At 42.6% G+C, this 18,459-nt stretch overlaps 1 protein-coding gene across 1 annotated transcript in view; it reads right to left on the bottom strand.

Moving 5' to 3' along the window:
* The window catches only part of PCOLCE2 (procollagen C-endopeptidase enhancer 2), a 61,703-nt gene that overhangs the window by 22,095 nt on the left and 21,149 nt on the right, over positions 1–18,459 (bottom strand). Inside the window, exon 3 of the mRNA XM_019438605.2 lies at positions 1,328–1,583. Within this exon, the coding sequence (XP_019294150.1) occupies positions 1,328–1,583 (256 nt within the window). The remainder of the gene's footprint in view (positions 1–1,327; positions 1,584–18,459) is intronic.

The raw sequence follows: 18,459 nt of genomic DNA, 5'->3' as shown, positions 1-18,459 counted from the left end.
GCTACTTTAAAGTGCTTGTCTGCCAACTGTAACATCTGAGTTATCTTAGGATTGGTTTTTACTGACTTCTTTTTACTGGACTCTAGACACACTTTTCTGGTTTTATCAGATGACTAGATATTGGATATGATGAGATATTAGATATTAGAGATTCTAGATTCTGTTGTGTTTCTATGAAAAATGACTTTTGTTCTAGCACTTGCCTAGACTCAAGCTCAAAGTCGGTCTCCCTGGCAGCAGGCAACAGCTGTAATCTCTGTTCACTTTCATGTTTCAGCTGATGCTTTTGTGCCAGGCCAACTGGATTCTCCTCTGCACATGTAGAGTTTGGCTGCAAGCCAAAGATTTAGGTAGATTTTATATGTATACTTTGTGCGTCAATTCCTCTGTAGCTTCCAGCCATGATTTCCTTCCAAACATTCTGGCTGCTCTGTCAGCCCCAGATTCTGTCCTCTGACCTCTCAGACCAGTAATGTTGCACGATAGCTCAAAGCAAGAACAGATTAGGGAATGACTTCAAGCTAAAGGCTCCAAATTTAACAAATCTTGCCCACTGCAGTTATCTTTCTTTATACATATACAAATATTTACTTATTTTTGAGAGAGAGAGAGAGAGAGAGCGCGCAAGCGTGAGTAGGAGAGGGGCAGAGAGAGAGGGGGACAGAGGATCTGAAGTGGGCTCTGTGCCAACAGCAGAGGGCCTGATGTGGGGCTTAAACTCATGAACCATGAATTTATGACCTGAGCCAATGTCAGACCCTTAACTGACTGAGCCACTCAGGCACCCCACTACAATGATCTTTTAAGGGTAGAGGTTTCTACCCTTGGGTGCTCATATGTACTGACATGAAAATTCCCCCACACATAGTTCTCAGTGAAAGAAAAAAAAAGCTGTGAAACACTATGAATGTATGGCCCCACTTACATTTTTAAGAAGCTATTGCAGAAGTACATATGTATAAGTGCATACACAAAGGTATGGGACCACCACCATGGCTCTAAGAGGGGACTATAAAGGAGTTAAGGGGTACGTATCTGTATCTGTATGTGCATATACATATGTAAGCTTCACATTTTTACTCCATAAGTTTCTGTATTTGAATTTTAATAAGAATCACATGGGCTTTAAGAAAAAGAGACTTTTTTGAATGGTTTCCTAGTGGTTTAGTGGCATTTTCCAGCTATTTTTGAGAAGAACTGGTCTTAAATTTTAGATTAAAGGAGTGAACACATTTAAGGTGCCCAGAACACAGCCTAACACACAGTAAGCATCCAGTAACTGTGAGCCATCATTATTGCTGTTATTAGCATTATGTGGAAACGATACCTCTTTCATTTGGTTCGGCAGCAGAGAACATGGCCATGAAGCCATTCCCAGCTGTGTTGGCGTCAGAAATCATCTGCACCATCATCTTGTTACTACTGGACACAAGGGCTCCAGGCCGGAACGTGCCACAGAAGCGCCCAATACGCTGGCCATTGGCGTGACCGTTGTACACATCCACAAAGTCATAGCGGCACAGGTTGTCACTCTCAAGATCTATGAATCGGAAATTAAGAACTACTACTTTTCCCTCGGGAACCTGAAAAGAAAAAGACCAATTGGAAAACCATGTCATGAAAACAATACCTCAGGCCTTCACGTCTAGCCAATTACTAAAGTGAGCAGATGAAAGTATAATACTCAAGATGATGCTTTTCTTCCCTCAAATGTGAACTCAGCAAAGGTTTTCTACCATAACGAATTCCTAATAAAATATAAGTATTTACTCTCTTTTGGAAAATCCCACAATTCATTAGGGTACACAATCTTATGCCGAGGGAGTTTATCTCAACAAAGTTGCAAAATATTGGGCCAGTCTTATTAATTGATAAGTCATTGCTTACAAAGAATATCAGTCCTGATTGCACCTTAGCACACATTTGCATATTGTAAAACACCATGGCACCCAGAGGTATTGCTTGGCAAAGAAACTTACAAAATATCATTTTTCACAAATAATACAACAGGATAATCTCTATATGTAGAATCTCTCTATGAAGATCCAACTGAAGGGATTATTTGGCAATCATATACTTAATTTATACATAATTCAGTTTGGGTCCTGAAAAATCTAGATCAACTATTTACACTGAGTACACTAAGTAATTAAAGAATCATCTCTTCTCAAGTCACTGAGTTTTTGTTTTCCACATGAAAACTTTATACACTAGGCAACCTTGAAACACAATGTACTAATAAAAAATATGAGTTTTCACTTTCTCATAAGACTTTCTTCACCATAATTTCTTCCATATATTTTTTATGATGCTTCCCTTCTTGATTCCTGAACAGACAGAAAAAAATGGCTACAAAAGCATTTGGCAGGATTTTTTAAAAATTTTTATTTATTTATTTTGAGTGAGAGAGAGCAGGCACTTGTGCACAAACGATCAGAGGAGGGACAGAGAGGGAAGGAGAGAGAGAGAATCCCAAGCAGGCTCCACACTGTCAGTGCAAAGGTCAACACGGGGCACGATCTCACAAACTGTGAGATCATGATCTGAGCTGAAATCAAGAGTCAGATGCTTAACTGAGCCATCCAGACACCCTACATTTGGCAGGATCCTAACAAAATCCCCATTTCTTTTCTAGTTCACACCATCTTTTAACTTATTCATTCAAGTATTTGATCATAAAGTCTCAATCGGATTTGTTTTACCTTTTCAACTAGATGAGATCCCCCACTGAATGGCCTAAGAATTTCATTCTGTAAAATCTTACAGATGACAAAAGTCAGTGATTTAAGAGACAAAACAAACCCACAACCACCAACAGAGGTTGGTTTCTATTCATCTTAAATAATTATCTCATACTCAAGGGTCAATAGATGCTTTAAGATAAATATGGCTTTCCATGTTGGTGAGTTCAATGTCATAAATTCATTTTTCTGTGATAAGATGAAGTGTTTCAGTGCTATTTGCCTTTTGTATCAAACACATACACACCCCATGGTTAAAAACTGGAGTGCAGTAGTCTCAAGAGAATATTTTGGCTTTGTCATGGCTGTATTCTAATTGCTAGGAGCTCATCTTAAAAGGGTGAGTATTAGAAGCTCCAAAGCCACAGGCTATGAAGCTGATAACAGAAAATGCAATTTAATTTTGACACATTCTGAGATATCTCTTGTAGTATTTCTCTGGGCTTTTGTTGATGTTATTGTTGTATTGATCTTTTTTTGCAGACAATCTCTAGCCTATCATCAGAAAATTAGAAAAATATGATGCCACATCTGTAACCTTAAATATAAGCAATCTATCAATCACTGAAAATTTTTTGGTCAAGAAAACCATTTCTGAAGTAGATTAATTGAATGTGGATTGTCCTTGAATGAAGAGTGACTGTATGTGTAAATGTGTAGATAAACTGTGTGGATGGTAATTCAAAGCTATGAGTCTCTTCCACCCACAGAGTATAGATATAAAAGAAGGGAAGAGGTGGAAGGATTTACCCTTGGAGCACTCTGATGTCATCACGACTTCCAGATAAGGTCAAACCGAGATAGAGACTGAGTTAGGAACCAGTCAGAAGGGTGTGGTACCCAGAAGCCAAATGAAAAGAGTGTGTTCAAGGAGAAAGAACTAGCCAGCCGAGTCAGGTGTGGCTGCTGAGTCAAAGAGGATGAGGACTGAGAAATGGTCACTGGGTTTAGCAACTAGAGGTCACTGTAACTCTGACAAAGCTATTTTGGTGGAGCACCAGGGATAAAGCCGGATAAGAGAAGATCAAGAGAAAATGGGTGAGAAGAATTGGTGAAAATAAATAGGGACAAGCCTTTCAAGGAAAGATGATCAGAGTAATATGTGGGTACCTGTAAGGGGGTGTGGGGTCAAGGCAGGAGAGTTACAAGGGGCTATGTTAAGTCTCATCTGCATGCCAATGGGAATAACTCCACAGAGAGGGCAAAACTGAGCAGAGTAGGAGAGAGGGGCAGTTTCTGGGGAATTGTCCTTGGGTAGGCAAGGGAGGATTTGCTCTAAGGCACAGATTGGGGCGGTGGCCCTAGATGCACCTTTCTGCCTAGTAAGAAGGAAGGCAGGTGCAGGTGGCGTTATAGGTGAGGCTGTGGGAGCAGATGAAATTTTTCTTCCGTGAAATAGAAAACAAGGTCATCAGCAGCAAACGTGGCTGTGAGAGGAGCTACTGGGAGTCTGAGAACAGGGGAGAAGGTGTTTAAGTGGATCAAGGAAGGGCAGCAGGAGTGTCAGGAGTGCTGAGGGCCCATTTGAGGTAAATAAATTAGAAGTGAGGCCTGTGCTTCGGATTCTGTGTGTGTCTCTCTCGCTGTCCCTGCTCACACTCTCTCTCTCTCTCAAAAATAAACAAACATTGGGGCGCCTGGGTGGCTCAGTCAGTTGAGCAACTGACATCAGCTCAGGTCATGATCTCACGGTTTGTGAGTTCGGGCCCCACATCAGGCTCTGTGCTGACAGCTCAGAGCCTAGAGAATGCTTCAAATTCTGTGTCTCCCTCTCTCTCTGCCCCTTCCCCACTCTTGCTCTGTCTCTGTCTCAGAAATAAATATTAAAAAATTTTTTTAAATAAACAAAAACCTAAAAAAAAAAAAGTGAGTCCTCTCTTCATGGTTGTGTTTTTCCCCAGCTAAACACAGCCCCCTGGGTAGAGATGCAGGGCAGGTGGAGAGTTGGATTTAAGCAGCAGGGTTGGGAGGCTGGAGGAGTGGGGTGTAGTGTGCCAAGCAAGGACTGTGGAGGAAGAGAGGGTCCAGAGAGTTGAGGACGTAGGCAGAGGAGTGACCATAATGATGGCCCATGGAATCTAAGCTGGGTAAGGACAGAAATCATAAATCAATGAGGTGAGGACAGTTACAACATAGATTGTGGTGGAGACGAGGATAATGGAAGCGGGTGCCAGAGGAACAATGGAGGGTAAGTGTATTGGAGGACAGAAGCTGTAAGACCCAACAGGATCCTCCATGTAGATACTGAAACTACTATAAATTATAACCAGGAAAAGTGTTGAAGACAGGGTCAGTGAGCCAGGGGCTAAAATTTATAAGAAATGAGGAAGATTGTCCCAGGGTCTTTCTGCAACAAGATGAGCAAACAGGGGGCAAAAGAGGGCAGAGTCTTGTTTCACTGGTAAGTTCTCAGTTCTTTGACACTGAGAAAGTTCTGTTGAGTCCTTTCTGTGGTCAAGCTGGATACTCATTTCCAGTGGGATAAGTCAGCATATGGTCAGCAGTAGAAACAAGGTTACATCACTGAAATTTTGAACACATCTTGATCCCAATAACAAACCCTGGCAAAAACTCTTTCAACTTTTTTTTTTTTTTTTTTTTTTTTTTATTTTTGGGACAGAGAGAGACAGAGCATGAACGGGGGAGGGGCAGAGAGAGAGGGAGACACAGAATCGGAAACAGGCTCCAGGCTCCAAGCCATCAGCCCAGAGCCTGACGCGGGGCTCGAACTCACGGACCGCGAGATCGTGACCTGGCTGAAGTCGGACGCTTAACCGACTGCGCCACCCAGGCGCCCCAAAAACTCTTTTAAAGGAAGGATGCAGAGAGCTTTATCAGTTGAGGTCTACCATAACCAGAAACAAATGCCATCTTGCATTGAAGGCCAAAGAGCAATCTATTGTGAGGGAGACACATACTGCGGCAAACTCTCTCACCACAACAGCTGGTCTTCATTTTTATGAGAGTAATCCAAGATTATCTGATGCCCTGTGATGTGAACTTTGCTAAGAGTTCCTAGATGGTCATTCCAAAGGACTTTGTAAAGCATATTCTCCAAAGATGACCCCACCACTATAGTCTGTACTCCTGATTTTTGTTAAGAATATATATAGAGATACATATGTAGAGTAATACAACAAACACCTGGGTACCAGCCATCCAGAATTAATTATTGTTAACATTTTGTCAGCTTTTTTGAGAGAGAGAGAGAGAGAGAGACAGAGCACATGTGCAAATGGGTGAGGGGCAGAGGAAGGAGAGGAAGAGAATCTTAAGCAGGCTCCATACCCAGTGCAGAGACCGATGTGGGGCTCAACCTCATGACCCCGAGATCATGACCTGAGCAGAAATTAAGAATTGGACGCTTAACCAATTGAGCCACCCAGGCACCGCCTGTCAACACATTTTTAAAGTCTCCTTAAAAATTTTGAGATAAATGGGGCGCCTGGGTGGCTCAGTTAAATGTCTGACTACAGCTCAAGTCATGATCTCATGGTTCATGAGTTTGAGCCCCATATCAGGCTCCAGGCCGTGGAGCCTGCTTGGATTCCATGTCTCCCTCTCTCTCTCCCTCACAAAATGAATAAAACACTAACAATTTTTTAAAAAAATTTGTTTTCAGATAAAATGAGGTTTGTCATCCCCATCCCAGGCTTATCTCCCCCTCCTTTCTCAGAAGCAACCACTGTCACAAATTTAGTGGGTTTCTTTCTGTGCCATTCAAATTACTATCAGGGGTGCCTGGGTGGCTCAGTCGGTTGAGCGGCTTCAGGCTCAGGTCATGATCTCACGGGTTCATCAGTGAAGAGCCTGCTTCAGATCCTGCGTCCTCCTCTCTCTCTCCCCTTCCCCTGTTCATGTTCGTTCTCTCTCTCTCTCTCTCAAAAGTAAGTATTTTTAAAACATACCTCAAAGTACTTTTATGTAGGGGCACCTGGGTGGTTCAATTGGTTAAGTGCCTGACTCTTGATTTTGGTTCATTCAGATCATGATCTCATGGTTCAAGAGACAGAGCCTATGCTGGGCTCTGTGCTAACAGCAGGGAACCTGCTTGAGATTCTCTCTCTCTCTCCCTCTCTCTCTGCCCCTCCCCCACTTTTGCTCACTCTCAAAATAAATCAATAAACTTTAAAAAATAAGCCAAAATACTTTTATTTAAATGTATATGTGTCCATGCAAAGTACACAGTTGTTTTGTGTCTGTTTTAAAAATTAATGAAAATGGGATAATGCTGTACATATCATTCTCTAGCCTGGGCATCCTTGAGTTTTCTGGGTGAGGAAGAAGACAAAGGGGAGAAATAAAAACAAAAACAAAAACACAGACACCCTTCACAAACTATTCCTTTGGCCTAGAAGACTTTCCCACATCTGCCCTTCTCTCGCTCATGCTGAGGGTCTCATTTCGAGGTCTCCTCTTCTTGGAGGTACGCACTCCCAGACTCCCAGCTCTTCCTCCCAAGATGGGCTCTGCCCAGTTAGCAGCCTGCCCTTCAGGTGCCTGAGCATGGGGTGGCTCAACCCACCTACTCCTTCACTGTCTGTTTTCCCTGGAAGATGGAGCTCAAGGAGGCAAGACTCCCTCCTGCCTTGGTCACTGCTGCATCCCAGCCTCTAGACAGCGCAGCGCGTGGCCTGAGCGGAGGGGCATCATGAATATTTGCTAAATGAATAAATCCATCAGGTGCTAAATGGAACACCAGCTTCTTTGCACAAACCTTGGACAAGGCACCTGCTTGGCGGCTCCGCCTCTTATGTCCTAATATCTCCTACCCCCACCAGCAGCAGCAGAGTTCCAGAAGGCTGCTTTCCTTTCTAGGTCATTCTTTACAAAAAAAAAGAAGATGCATATCTTTTGGGAAACCTTATATTTCAAATCTCCTGTAACGCTAACACTTAATGCAGAAACTCCATTAAGATGCTTTTTTGGTGGTGATGGAGACAAAGCTGCTGTTTTGTGAGATTATATTGACCAGAGGATTCATTATCTGCCTGTAGAAAAACAATTGTATATTCACGTTTTTCCCTGTCAACAGCTGAGTCCTGTGTGGGCCACAGCCTTGTGCTGCGACAATGACCTCAGCTCACCCTGCAGCCCCTGGGATGTCCTTACTGTCACAGGCAAATGTGCCAAGTCTCCTGATGCTCATGCCAGAGCTGCTTCCAGAGAATGAACAGGGGAACTATATTTTAAGCTGATGGTTTGCATTTTCAGGATACTATGAGCAAAACGCAAATATGAGGGCAGCTTCTTTTGTAAGGAGTAGATTTCTGTAGAAATGGTAACTCTTTTGTATCTGTAGCTTTTCTTCCAACACTTTATTTACTAATGTGAGCAAAAATCTGTTTCTGAAGCATGTCTGATTTTTTTTTAAAGCCATCATTTTAACCTTCTGAGATTTTCCTCTTCCAAAAACAGACCTTTGGGAAGCATGCTCTAAAATACAAGGCCACATTTTTATTTACACAAAGTTCAAGAGGCACAGCAGCTCAGTGTCATCTCACATACACCCCTAAATGTAATTCAAAGAAACTTATGTGCAAACTATGCACAAATATTTGGCTATATTCAAGAGGGGTATAAATCCGAATCTTAAAAAATCTTATTCACGGGGGCGCCTGGGTGGCTCAGTCAGTTAGGTATCCAACTTCAGCTCAAATCATGATCTTGCAGTCCGTGAGTTCAAGCCCCACAATGGGCTCTGTGCTGACAGCTCAGAGCCTGGAGCCTGCTTCGGATTCTGTGTCTCTCTCTACCTCTCACCAGCTCTCTCTCTCTCTCTCTCAAAAGTGAATAAACATTAAAAAAAATTTTTTTAAGATTTTTCGTATTCATGTATATTCTGTGTATATTTAAATACCCTATATATATTTAAAGATTTGAAGAGGGATTAATGGAAATAAGGTGATATTTTGAACAATTGGTGGGGGAGAATTAGTTAATTTCACACACACACACAAAAACCCTTTATACTCTGTCTGGAAGAAGGAAGGAAACCCCCAACTCAAGCCCAGACTACCAGCACTAGTGGACATTAGGTTATATACTCCTCTGCTATAAACTAAAACTTTCCCACTGTGCTTGGAATAAAATCCTCACTCACCATCTATGGCCACACACTTAGCGTATATCACATGCCAGATATTTTCCTAAGCACTTGACACATTATTTCATTTAATCTTTTACAGCAACCCTATGAAGTTGACATTACTAGCCCATTTTGGAGGTTACAGGTGAGGAAACAGAGACACGGAGAGGTTGCCCCTAACTATCTCTCTCTGACCTAATCTTTCCGTCTCATACAACAGTTTGGCAGTTCAAGGAACCCTCCAAACTAGTTTTCCACCTCAGAGTCTTTGCCACAGGTTGGTCTCTCTGCTTGGCACACTCTCCTCCCCTGATATTCATTATTTGCTTCATCCTTTAGGTCTCAGCTCAAGTGTTACCTTTCCAGAGAGGTCTACGCTGAGCCCTTCAGTTGCTTTAGATCATGTAGCTCACATAGCCATGTTATTTCTTTATAGATTATTTATCGTATGTTTCTCCATCAGAATGTAAGATCCAGGGATCAGAGCTTGTTGGTGGCTAGTCCAATGCCTGGCTATCAGAGGCGTTCAAAAAGTAGTTATTGAATAAATAACTGGGATCCTTATAATCTTAATTAAAAAAAAATTGTGCAAGTCACAACCCCTATTACTAGCACATACATGTACATAATAATGCAAACTCACAGGTACAAGGTAGGCAGCACTAGGGCCCCCGTGAGAGGTTACAAACAGCTCAGAGTGGTTATGGTGACTTACTTAAAGCCACCCAGCGAATCAGTGGCAAAGCCCAGATCTGACTTCTACCCAACTGTGTTTTCCATGGCCTGTGGCAGAGACTGAAGAGATGCTCACCAATCTTGTTTCCTCCACGTGGGCACAGAGGAAGTCAGCACTTCCCAGCCTCTACTGCAGTTAGGTTGGAGCCGCTGACTGGGTCTTGGTCAATGGCATGTAGGTAGAAGTGATGTCCCCACCTCTAGGCCCAGCCATTGAATGTCTGGTGCAATCCTTCTAGAGTTCTCTTTTTGCTCTAAGAAGGGAATTCCACAGAGGAAACAGGAAGGTTCTAAGAGACAGCAGAGCCACAGAGGAGTTAATGCTCAAAGGAGAACTGCCCAGGACGGCCATCCAGCTGCACTGGTGTATGAAGTGAGTAAGAAATTAAACATTTGTTGGCTTAGGCCACTGAGATTTGGGGGGTTGTTGTTATAGCTTTGCACTTTGTGTTAATAACCCTGATTAATGAATGGATAGTGACAGTCACCTGTTGTCCTTACCCAGCAGTGCTGTGACAGGTGACTATGGCGACATCCTTGTTGTTTTTGCTGCATATAAGCTCTATATGAATTAACACTGTAATACAGCCACCAAAGGAGTGGACAGTCTCAGGCTGTGTGAATAGCAGGGTGGCAACAGGCAATTTGGAGTAATAGCACAAGCGGTAAATACAGCATCACTGAGGTACATCTGCAATTTCAATGGCCCCTTTAAAAGTGTAACCAGTACCTCCACCACCACTACCATGATCCTTTGACTCCTTTATCTGCAGCTGGTCAGTTGGGGTAAGAAGGTGATCAGCAGCCATGAGTACTTCTTGAGCTGAGAAAAGAAACAGGATCTTTTAGCTGAGGACATGGCTCTGAAATGAACAAGAGGCTGGGCTTCAGATTATGCCTCTTTTGCAAATGCTGCCCAAGGGTGAGGAAGAAAATGTCAGAGGGGAGATCGGGGCTGCGGTGGGGCCATTTAGCACTGTGAAGGTTACTGAACTCAAGCCTGCCAAGAGAACACAGATGGGAAACACTTGAAGGAACAACAAAGCAGAATCCAGAGCAATGGGAACCCTGAGGTAGTTACAGCCAGGATGGGAAGACAAGCAATTATGCAAAGAGTTGTGGTTTAGGTTTTGGTTGGGGGAGGAGATAAAGTTTAAATGTAGAGTACAGTAACCCCCCTTGTCCATGGGGAATATGTTCCAAGACCCCCAGTGGATGCCTGAAACCTCAGATAGTACAGAAACTTATATATATGATGTTTTTTCTTCTACAGAAAACCCTACGATAAAGTTGAATGTACAAATTAGGCACACTAAGAGATTAACAACAAACACTAATAAGAAAATAGAACCATTATAACAATATACTGCAATACGAGTTATGTGAATGTGGTCTTTCTCTCTCAAAATATCTTATTGTATTGCATTCACCCATTTTCTTCCTATGATGATACGTAATGATAAAACGCCTACATGAGAGATGAAATGCAGTGAGTGATGCGAGCACTATGACACAGCGTTAGGTTGCTACCAACTGTTTCTGGGCCACTGACTGTGGGTAGCTGAAGCCGTGGAAAGCAAAACTGCAGATAAGGGGGCAATACTGTGTTCCCTTGCACAGATGTACATCTTCTAGTTTTCCTGTGGCTGATGTCACGGGGACCCTACCATGGATGTAAGTGATGACAAATCTTTTGAGCAAGTTATGCATTCATCGTCAACTTTCTTGAAAACTAGAAGTTCACTATTTCATTTTCATTAAACATGTGCTCTTGAGCTGTTCGTTCCTGAAAAGGTTTACTACAAAATAAAAAAGCATCACCAAACAATAAAATTTTAAAAAGCACTACCATACAATGAATATTTATAAAACAAAGAGCTATACATTTACACCAAGCAGTAAGTAACAAAACCACCGTAGCCAAGAGCAGTCAGACTACTCCACAGCAAGACAGCTCAGCTTCCATTTCCCAGCATGTATTTCTTGTACAACAAGCCTATACTTCCCTTGTTGTCTACTGAATCAGCCAACTGGTAGCCTGGTAACTTCCGGTGTCTCCCTGGCCAGGGCACAAACCACAGCCCTGCTATCACGGGCTGACGGGAACAGCAGCATCAAATACTTGTCCCCTCTCCCACAAAGACAGGAAGGAGTAGCTGAACCTCGTGGCTAATGCCAGAGCTACCTCATGTGATTAGTGTGCATCTTAAATGCCGTCCTTGGAAGGTGTTAGTTGTGTTGGGCAAAGACACAGTTGTCTTTCACATTTAACCAGGTGTTGACGACAGAACACTGGGCATAGACTATGTGCATGACACATTTTTTTTTAATGATTATTTATTTTGAGAGAGACAGAGAGAGAGAGAGCAAGCACAAGTGGGGGAGGGACAGAGAGAGAGGGAGAGAGAATCCCAAGCAAGCTCTGTGCCGTCAGCACGGACGGACAGAGAGAGAGGGAGAGAGAGAATCCCAGGCAAGCTCCGCGCTGTCAGCACAGAGCCCCATGCAGGGCTCGATCCCATGAACTGTGAGCTCATGATCTGCGCCAACCAAGAGTAGGTTGCTTAAATGACTGAGCCACCCAGGCGCCCCATGTGCATGATACACTTTTAGACAAGACCACAGCAGAAGATGCAAATTCAAAGAGCTCTACCACACCCATCCTGGATGATTTTAAAACAACTATTAGTAGTAATATTTCTTTTAAAACAACGAAAAATCCAGGACAAATAGTAAATCGTGTGAGATGTCCTAAATGACAGGTATATATTGGAACTTCCCAGGACAAATGAGGACATAAGGCCACCCTGGCCTTAGGGCATGCAGGCCTCTCCACTGAAGTTTGTAGCTGCCCCACTACATCCCCAAAACTGTAGATTAACTAAATGAGTAGCTGCTGAATGAATAAAAGGATGGAATAAAGTCCAAAGTCCTGAAAACAATGGTGTGCAAGGCCCACCTGAGTCAGACATGCTGGTCTCCTCTTCCCCCCAGCTCTTCGTATCTTGGGTGAGAATCTCCCCATCCTCAAACACACCCAGTCCTTTTCCTTTCCCACTTCTATGAGATCACGTGTATATTCCCACCTGGAATCCTTTCTCCCCATCTCAGACTATCAACCACCACCCCAATTTCAAAGTCTTGGCCATATTACCTTCTCTAGGATCCCACCTCCCTCCCTCAACCAGTGTCCAGACTCGGTGGGGCGGGGGTGGGGGGGGGTGGGGGGGGGCGTTATCTTTCCTCTTTCATCTCTCAGAACCCACTATTCTACTGTTCTCTCCTTGCTTTTGGTGGCCCCCTTAGCATATACAGGGCCCAGAGGGCCTCCCAGGGTCTGTGGCGTCTTCCCTGTCTTGCAGTGAACGTGAAGCTTTCGCAGGGTAGAATTGTTCCACTCTGATTTATGTGTCTGACTAACTGAACCTACATGCATTCCTGGGCCAGGCATCAAAGAAGTACAAAGAAAGTAAGGATGGAGATGGGGGAAAAAAGTCTTCTACCTTCATTTCACATATGTTAGATCTGTGATTAGTTTGGAGATTTCCTATGTCATTTGATCATTTCTTCTGCAAATCATCAAATAGTCATTAAATATCAGCTGCTGGCACAGCAACGTATATCCAGCTAGGATAAAACATAAACTCCAATAGTCCATGTGACCTAAAACCTGGCAGTGGGTGCCTCTCTGGGGCAAGCTGAGGCTCCACTAAGACACGTGAGACACGGCACCAAAAGTTTGTAAAAACGCCCATCCCAAGTGGTCTGCTTTGTTATAATCTCCCAATTAGTGTATACAGGATTATAAGTTTTTATTTTATTTAATTCATTTTTTAAATGTTTATTTTTGAGAGAGCGAGCACATGCGCAGTGAAGGGGCAGAGAGAGGGAGACAGGTTCTGAAGCCGATCTAAGCTGTCAGCACAGAGCCCTTATGTGGGGCTCGAGCTCCTTAACCACGAGATCATGACCTGAGCCAAAGTCAAACGCTTAACCAACTGAGCCACCCAGGCCCCCTATAATTTTTTTATAAGTAAGGATATCTATTCCTTTTTTTTCTTAGTGTGTTTTGTGACAGAACATTGCAGATAAGTCACAGAAATTAAATCTTGCCAATTTCTTCACACTTTCAAAAAATGGAACAAAGGACTGGAGTCATGTTAGGATATTCTTTCAGTTTTCTAGGAGTTGTCAACATGAGTTGACCCAGAAGAAAATAAACATGATTGGTGGAGAATCTTGAAGAAAAAGCAGCCCTTCCCTAAGCCCCTGGGACACACTGGCTTAAGGATAACAGACTTTATAAAAGCCAAGGGGTACCTCTGTTAGCTAGGGGCCTTTTTGTCAGACAGCACCCTTGTTTTCTTCCTAATGACACGACTATGACTTTTTTGGAAAGCTTTTAGAGGCTGGAACTGATTTCTATGCAATGCCCAAAGGAAACCTCTAAAATGATATTTTTAGGAAAATACTTTTATAATCTGTCAGTTGTTTCTGAGAAATCTGTAATGCATCAGGAACACGAAATTAAACTATTTTACTAGGAATGAAACAGAAAGCCCGTCCCTTCTGGGATGAGAAGAATCATAGTAAGTTAATAAACACATTTAAAACAGAATACATGCAAATGTGAGCAGCCAGGGTTGTCCTGAATGAGCAAGAAACAGAGTTTACATAGTAGCATTAGGCTGCTACAAGAGAGAACTAAAATTGTTTTTAAACCCAATTCTTATAATAAAAAAAAATCATGTCTATAGTTTATAATCTAAAATAGCACTATAAGATTCTAAAAAAAAAAATGAGCGCTCGCCCCCTCTTCCCATCCCTGATTCCCACTCCTCAGAGGCAACCATTTTAACTCAACTGTTTTGTTCGGCATCTATCTCCTTGCTTAATAAAAGCTTGTGCTGCTATTTCTTGATTTATCCTTTTTAAACTTTATCTCTTTGCTGCCTATTATTTCCCTGATGTGCCCGTCAAAATCTGATTAAATCAAGTCAGGATTTCCATTACTATGACTACATAAAATTATTCACTACTGGACTAATTGTACAATTCTTTGTTTTTCCTAAGGCTAATAGTTGCTTTGTTCTTTGAGTTTCCTTAGTTTTCTCTGTAGCTCTCTCTAAAACCCCTCTTGACAATGGCCAGGCACTGGTATCTTGTCACTTCCATTTTCTTCCTGGAAACATCCATCCTAGAGCCCTCCACCCTCCTGCCCTCTCTCTGTCCAGTCTTCACTGGCCTCTCACAAGGCCTGTCGCACAGCTAGGAGGCCAGGACTTGGCTTCGTCCAACTCAGAAAATTCCCACAGGGTTCCTAAATCTTTTTTCTTGGTTGCTTTATTCCCTCATTTTGTTGGAGCTCATCCTCTCATAGTTTTCTTACAAAGGGTCAACACTAAGAAAAAGTTTAAGATCTTGCATTTCTAAAAACACCTTTATTCTGTGCTTACATCTATCCACCACTTTGGTAGGGTTTGGAATTGTAGCTTTAAAATAAGTTTCATCAGATTAAAAAAAAATTTTTTTTAATGTTTATTTTTTTTTTGAGAGAGAGAGAGAGCGCGCACGCAGGGGAGAGGCAGAGAGAGAGGGAGACAGAATCTCAAGCAGGTTCCATGCCATCAGCACAGAGCCAGATGTGGGGCTCAAACTCACGAACTGTGAGATTATGACCTGAGCTGAAACCAAGAGTCAGACGCTTAACCGACTAACCTACCCAGGCACCCGTTTCATCAGAATTTTTAGGACATCATTCCACTGCCTTCTAGTTTCTAATAGGCTGGTGTTGTTCTTTTCCCTTTCTATGTGATTTTCCCCTCCTCTAGAAGCTTGTAGGATTTTCTCATCGAAGTTGAACAAAAATGTGCCTTGGTGTTTGTCTTTTTCCATTCACTGTGCTGAGTAGTATCTCTTTATTCCCTCCCCTTCATATTCTCCATTCTTTTCCCCTAGAACTCTCATTAGTCAGATGGGGCTTCCTGAATAGATCCTCTCATTTTCTTATCTTTCCTCTCCAATAGTTCATCTCCCCTCCTTTTGTTCTCTTTTCTGAGGTATCTTCTTCAAGTTTATCAATGTTTTCCATTTCCACTTATTATATTCCAACTGTGTTTTTATCTTATTTTCTTTTTCTTTTTTTCTTGGCATTGTTTTATTTTTACACACACAATACCTCTTCTGATCTAAGGATAATAATCATTTTAAAATTTTCTTTTGGGGGCGCCTGGGTGGCTCAGTCGGTTAAGTGGCCGACTTCGGCTCAGGTCATGATCTCGCGGTCCGTGAGTTCGAGCCCCGCGTCAGGCTCTGTGCTGACAGCTCCGAGCCTGGAGCCTGTTTCAGATTCTGTGTCTCCCTCTCTCTGACCCTCCCCCGTTCATGCTTTGTCTCTGTCTCAAAAATAAATAAACGTTAAAAAAAAAATAAAATAAAATAAAATAAAATTTTCTTCTGCCCTGTGTTTTGTCTCTGTTTCCTTATTTTTGTTTGTATGTTTGTTTTTCGTGTTTGGGGCTCCACCCTTTCATGTTAGAGGCTTTCTACAAAGGTCCAGCAACCCCTGACTATCTATTCATATTCAGAGCTGAAGTGAGGCTGACTGGAAGCTCTATGGCAGGGCTTGTCCCCATAATGTGACTGGGGACAGGCTGGCTTTTTCACTGGGTCTCCCAAATTATCTGGAGGTCCTATCTGAAGGGCTCTTTGTTTTCTCTAAAATCTTTCAATGTCTTGCCTCAGGGTTAAAACCTTGCTGCTGTTTTCTTGGGAGGAGCAGGGAGAAAGGTGGTTGGGAGGGCCTCACCATTCAGTGTGTAGACATAATTTCATTAACCTGTTTTCAGTGCCATACCTCAGCCTGGCCCTATCTGCTGGCTTTGCAGTTAGTTACAAGTCCAGAGCCCCTCTGGTTCTCAGAGAACAAGCCCTGCTGTGACGGGAAAGGAGACTGCCCTCTTACTGCTTGGAGCAAAGGAGGGAACCTTGAAGGCTAATTGCTCTTAAAAGGTTTTCAAACATAACTCCAACCACCCCTGCTCTGGGGTCTTCCAAGAAATGCGGGGCCTCCAATTCCTGAGCCTTGCAGGGATTGTGGGGCACAGATCAGCTTGCTTCTCTTGGGTACCGCCCCTCCCCTCTGGCAGATACATTGACTTTCCCCTCTTCTCTCCTCTGCCAATCCAGTTACCACTGACCATCTGCTTTTTTATCTTCCAAAATTTTATTGGTATCTCTCTTCTGTTAATTCCATTCCAGGTCCCTTTTGTCTTTGTGGGTTTAAACTTTTAAATTTCCTTACTGTAATTTTGGTGGGATTTTGAGAAAGGACAGAAATAAACACATGTGTTTAACCCACCACGCTTAACCAGAAGTCACTATGATGATTTTTATTAAAAAGTAATAAGAATAATATAACACTATGTTCCTAGGTTATTTACAAGAGTATATAAGGTATAGCACTGTAAAATTAGGGGCTCCTGGGTGGCTCAGTCGGTTAAGCGTCCGACTTCGGCTCAGGTCATGATCTCATGGTTGGGGAGTTCGAGCCCTGTGTCTGGCTCTGTGCTGACAATTCAGAGCCTGGAACCTACTTCGGATTCTGTAACTCCCATCTCTCTCTGCCCCTCCCCCACTTGTGCTCTGTCTCTCTCAAAAATATACATTAAAAACATTTTTTTAAAAACATTGTAAAATTATAGGTAAGAGCATATTTAAAAAATAAAAGCCAGATTCTGTTAAGCACCTATAATACCAACAATTATGCCTGATGCTAGAGGATTCAAAATAACTGCAAGACAGCTATATTACCATTTTTAATGACTTTATGCTATTCTAAGGTACACCTGTACCATAATTTATAGGAACAATCACATCTTTTTCTATATTTAGCATGTTTCTCATTTTTTATTAATATAAATAATGCTGTTATGAGCACAATTATATAAACCATCCTATGTTTAAGGGAATATTTCTGTTGAATAAATTCCTAGAAATGTTATTTGCTAAGTCAAGGAAAATAGGAATTTTAGATTATAACAGCATATTGCCAAGAAAAGCTGAATTTATTCCCATCCCCATTTTTCACACCCTCAACTACACTGCTGCTGCCAATAGTTATCAATCAGGCGGGCAAAACAATGAGATCTCATTGCTGTTTTAATTTCACCATGAACATTTGCAAGGAGAAGCTGGGTTCACTTAAAGTGGTGGAGATGAGATGAGTGGGGGCACCTGGGTGGCTCACTCAGTTAAGTGTCTGATATCGGCTCAGGTCATGATCTCGCAGCTCACGAGTTCAAGCCCCACATTGGATTCACTGCTGTCAGCACAGAGCCTGCTTGGGTTCCTCTGTTCCCCTCTCTCTCTGCCCCTCCCCAGCTTGTGCTTGCACTCCTGTGCTCTGTCTCTCTCTCTCTCAAAAATAAATAAACATTAAAAAGGGGAGGGGAACAGAGAGGTGCCTCAACAACACCGACCTCAAGATTTCAAGCCCCCAGGCACCATTCACATTAGAATGGCAGTGGAAAGAGAGGTTTCATGTTGTTTTGTTTTAGAGGAAAGCAGTGAGGAAGGACTGAGGGCGTAAGTTTGGTTTTGAATGTGTCAAGTTTAAGATATTAGAGGCATGTATTTCAGTATCAAAGCACAGTTAGAATGATGGTTTGAGGAGGGAAGGTTTTAAAAGGTGTAGTTCTGTCAGCAAAGAGAACAAGGAAAAACTTTTACAAGAGAAAACAGTCTGAGGCCACAGAAGACTCTTATACTAGCCAGATGTCTCACAAATGCGTAGCCACAAGGAAAGGGTAAGAAAGAGGGTGTGTGAAGGGCTCAGAGATGCCAGAAGCCACAACCCAAAGGGCATGTCCTGGGGATGGTGGTTAGTAGCATAAA

This window comes from Panthera pardus, unplaced genomic scaffold (genome assembly GCF_024362965.1).
Source record: "Panthera pardus isolate Hobbes unplaced genomic scaffold, ASM2436296v1 HiC_scaffold_16, whole genome shotgun sequence".
NCBI lineage: Eukaryota > Metazoa > Chordata > Mammalia > Carnivora > Felidae > Panthera > Panthera pardus.
Note: the sequence above shows the minus strand (reverse complement) of the source record. Positions and strands in the feature narration are given on the sequence as shown.